This window comes from Papaver somniferum, chromosome 5 (genome assembly GCF_003573695.1).
Source record: "Papaver somniferum cultivar HN1 chromosome 5, ASM357369v1, whole genome shotgun sequence".
In the NCBI taxonomy this organism is placed as follows: Eukaryota; Viridiplantae; Streptophyta; class Magnoliopsida; order Ranunculales; family Papaveraceae; genus Papaver; species Papaver somniferum.
The window spans coordinates 170273694-170278444 of record NC_039362.1 but is presented as its reverse complement, the minus strand read 5'-3'; the positions used below and the strand labels follow the sequence as shown (position 1 = coordinate 170278444).

The 4751-nt window shown below is 36.9% G+C and overlaps 1 protein-coding gene across 1 annotated transcript; it reads left to right on the top strand.

Moving 5' to 3' along the window:
- The first annotated feature begins 252 nt into the window (after positions 1–252).
- On the top strand, positions 253–1281 carry LOC113280027. Its single transcript, XM_026528665.1, has one exon. It carries the CDS (start codon positions 253–255, stop codon positions 1279–1281), a length of 1029 nt encoding a protein of 342 aa, XP_026384450.1.
- The last annotated feature ends 3470 nt before the right edge of the window (positions 1282–4751 follow it).

The window sequence follows — 4751 nt, the reverse complement described above, 5'->3', positions numbered from 1 at the left end:
CTGTTAACAAATAAACAATATGTAAAGGATCATAGTGAAAAGTGTGAAGGGCTGTAGGCAACATAAGGTACTGAAAGGCGGCTCTCAAGTCAATTTCTCTGTCTGTCTGCAACTTCTTTCGTCTTTCCTTCACCCTTTTCTCTTTCTGGAATTTCGTTTTGTTTATAAAAGCCTCAAAACTCTCACCAACAATCATTCATTTCATTTCCATTTCATCTGAAAACCCGAAACAAAGAAAATCTCAGTGACGAAATGGAGATCATGATACCGATGCAGAATACAGAGTTTAATTTTGATAGTGGGTGTTCAACACCTTACATGAGTGCACCATCAAGTCCTAAACGTTTTGGTGAGTATTACAGTGCTCCAACAAGTCCAATGCGTGCTTCAATGGTGTACCAAGAATATCAAGAGTACAACAGATACATGAATTCTACTTCTTCTGCTGCTTCTGTTATTCCTTCCGAAGATGATTTTGCATTTGATTTTGATGGGAAATCAGAAAAAACTTCTCTTACTGCTGCCGACGAACTTTTTGATGGTGGAAAAATCAAACCTTTAACGTTCCCAATGCGTTCTCAACTCAGTAATGAGTCAACTCATAAAAGTTCATCAGTTTTATCCCCAAAATCACAAGGAAAGAAGATGTTTTGGGAATCATTTACTCCAAGAGAGAAAAAAGATTTCAACCCGTATTCTGATTCAACCGATTTGACTCGTAAAAGCTCTGATCAGAACCGAGGAAGAGGAAGAAGTCCTACGAAGTCTAATACTCCTTTATCTTCAAATTCATCATCAAGATCACGTAGAGAAACTAGATCACTTTCTCCACTAAGGGTTGCTGAATTCTCTTCTTATGTACAACAACAAGAAGAAGAACAGAACAGTAAAGAGCAATCCCTTTCATGGAATTCAAAGAAATCTGATTCGACATCATCTTCTTCTTCACTAAAAGGTTCGAGAAAATGGAGAATTAGAGACTTCTTATTGTTCCGTAGCGCATCAGAAGGTAGAGCTTCAGATAAAGATCCATTAAGAAAATACACAGCTTTAACTAGGAGAAGTGAAGATGATCGAAACTCCAGTTTCCGGTCTATTGATAGTACCAGTTCAGTTTCAAGAAGAAAAAGAGGATCGGCATCAGCTCATGAAGTTCATTACAAAGTGAATCGGGCGGTTGTTGAAGAATCAAAGAAGAAAACTTATTTACCATATAAACCAGGACTATTAGGGTGCATGGGGTTTAATCCAACTGCTTATGGATTATCACAGAGGCTTTGAAGATTTTTAATTTTAATCTCAACTCAAGAAAAATATATTAATTTTTTTGTTCAGCATTTGTAGATTTTTTCATATGGGTTTGTTATTTAATTGTAAATTAAAGAAGGAAAAACTAATTACAAGAGATTTGTTAATCAATATTTGTACTGTAATCTTTGGTATGGATAGTCTTATCCAGTGAACTTGTAATTGAATACTAAAATGGACTCGTTATCAAACTACTTCCTAGAAGTTGCTTTGATTATTCTGCAATTACCTGCCATTTGTTTTAAAATTATTTCTTCTGTTTTAATGCCCATTTATTTGTAAATTATCTTCACATTTTGGATACTGGCAGAAGAAGAAGTTGCAAAATTTGGACAATTGTTTAAAAGAGCATCCAAGGGATGTATCAAGAAGTATCCAAGTTACCTCTTCATGGTTAATTTAGATGTTACTTGTCAAGTAACAGTGAACATTTTTTTTAGTTGAAGAAATCAGTCCAGTTATTTTGTAGCTTGTATGGGATTTCGACAAATAAACTGTTGTTATCTACTGTTTATAAGTGCATGCTCAATCTGTTAGCGTGCACTCAAAATGCATGAATAATAATGCACACTTAATTTATTATCGTGCACTCAAATGCATGGATAGTCGGACTTGATTTCAAAATTTAAAATTTTCATCCTGATAAACGTAACCAAAACTTAAGCATACAAAATTTGAAATATCAAAAAGATCAAGTACCATCATTTCACATACCTGTTCTAGGATTCAAAAGTATTCAAAATAAAGTGATAAATTTTATTTTCCTTGCAGACTGTCCTATTTGCATTCACTTTGAAATAGATGATACACAGAGGGTACCATGAAATCCCCGAGAGAGATCGCATCCAAAAAGCAGAGTTCGGCAAACTCTTCTTTTTAAAACATACAATCATGTAAGGACTGGACTGTATGTGGTGTAAGGCATGGGCAACGTTCGTGGGATGGTCCTATTTTTGGTACAAATTATATAGATAAAGGCCAGCACACAATCAACATAATTATATCTGCATGTGTATTTTTTCTTGTCAACATCTTCATGACGTCGATGCTAAAAATTATTTTATTTAAGAAGTATACGTGCAATAAGGTCTATTTTTGAATTTCGTTACGCTGGATCTGTTTGATTAATTATTGGGACCTCATTAATTCCGTATCTACTTTAAATTCTTCCGGTCGGACCCAGCTCGATTCACAGCTAATATGCTCAATGGTGGTTGTTGGATATGTATGTAGCTTTAATTAGTTTTAAACAACAGGTTACTTAATTGTTCTTCCCGAACAGTCTCTAGTTCGTGTATGTCCCCTTAACTAACTACTAGTTCAACTTTGGTTAATTTATGCAGGCCAATGAATTTCTTGTCATTAATTGCTTAGCAATTGGTTAGCGTAGGGGACGTCAGCTAACATCTTTTCTTGGATGCAAAACAGAGTTCATCCCACCAAAAAAATCGTCATCTATTTGTTCTTGAATCTTTTTACTCAGTGTGCTATCTTCATTACCAATCTCTACCACTATTTTACTTCTTCTAATACCAGAAATAGTTTTAAAAATAAGGAAAAGTGCAACTACATTCAATTAAACCACCATATCATTAAACATAATACTAGTTCGTCTGCCATAATTACAACCCAAAAAACACAGACCATTCTTCAAAAGAAACATCTAAACATCAAACCTACTGATAATACTAAGAAACTAGATCAAGCTCACTTTGTCACCACCACTATTAACACCTTTTCAGCAACACCAGGGGAGTTCAGAAATAACATCAACACAAACAGGAAAAAAGGGAAGAACTGCAGAGCAAGATTTACCATTACCCATCAGAAATTCAAGAGGATTGGAAGTAAGCATCGAGAAAGCCATTGTGTTAAAATCTTGCTTATCATTTTCAGGCTTTTTTCAAATCCTGAAAATTTTGCTGCATTCGACGCTTCTGTAGAGGACCTTAATAGTCCTCATCATCATAACTCAAATCCTCATCTTCCTCATATCTCTCGCTGCAGCTGCTTCCTGATGACGCAGGAGAAGTATCACTGTCTCAAGATGATGATTCCTCCTCATCACTGCTCCATTCATCTTCATCTTCTCTGGACACGTCAGGAAGATCTTCATCAGACACACTGGATTCATCAGCAGGAGCAACTCTGGGCTCGATCCTTACAAGAGGCTTCTTCTCGACTTTGGGTTCTCCTTCTTGCATGGTCCTGGAAAAAATCTTGGATTTTCTCTCTCAAACTCGAACATCCGGCGTAATTTCCAGTCAAAATACCTCTCCATCCTCCTCTTCTCTTCTGCTGCTTCAGAATCTTCATCACTGGTATTCACCCCTTCAATGGGGTATTCAAAACCTGCATCAGAACCTCCCTCAGAATCACTTTCAGTGGCGCTACCATACTTTGGACCTCTCTGATGTCTCTCAGCCCTCTCTTCACTTTTTCTGTCAGATCTTGCAAAGTGATGCGGTAACCATGCAGCGAACAGTGCATCAACCTCCTCTTCTTCCCTTTTCCTTCTCTCCTCCTCTTCCCTCAACCGCTGAGCCTCCTCATTTGCACGACGGTTTATCTCACCTTGAACCTCATCTCTCAATCGCATCAATTCTTCCATGGGGAGTGAAAGAGCCTGATTTTTGCTAATTGGTATTGATCAGAATCTACAACAATGACAGGAACTCGCCATATCTATGATTTTTATATCTAATTTTTCCTACTTCTGGAAATTTCGTTAATGGCTATGCTAATTTCTTGCAAAACCCCCCTTTTAAAGGAAATTTTTTGATCATTAACTGCCATTTATGTCTATTGGTAATCAGTCCCGTCGCCTGGTTACTCACGCCCCTTCAAAGCCATGCGTACTCCCTCCAACTTCATCATAATTACCCTATAAATCCCTATTTTCAACACCTAACCTCTTCATTACCCATAACTTCCCGTGGAACTACCTTCAAGAGGTGCATTGGTAGGTCATCTAACTTTCATAAAGTATGTTGGGGTCTAATTAAAATTTTATATTTTATGCAGACTAAAAGAATTCAACACCAGTTGAGAGGCACCATTGCGGTCTGGGGCATGTCTGCCAGATGGGTTACTAGCATAAAAACCAAACCTATGTTACCAATTGAACCACAACAATACCCTCAAAACCATCATCAACACCAAATAATTTCCCCCCACTTCGCGATTTACCTCTCTTTCTATAACTCTATTACCATTATTACGTTTGGCGGCTCGATAAAATACAAACCCAATAAATATTCAACAACCTCAAAGTACGTCATGCATCACCAACCAAACCTATCTCAGAAAAACCAACAATGTAATATTGGGTTTGTCCTTACTTGTATTTCCTTCTATAACACTCACGTGAATAACTCAAATCTGATAGTGTCCATAAAGCGAGGATATAAAAGTGACATTCCTTATGATAACTCTATTCCACA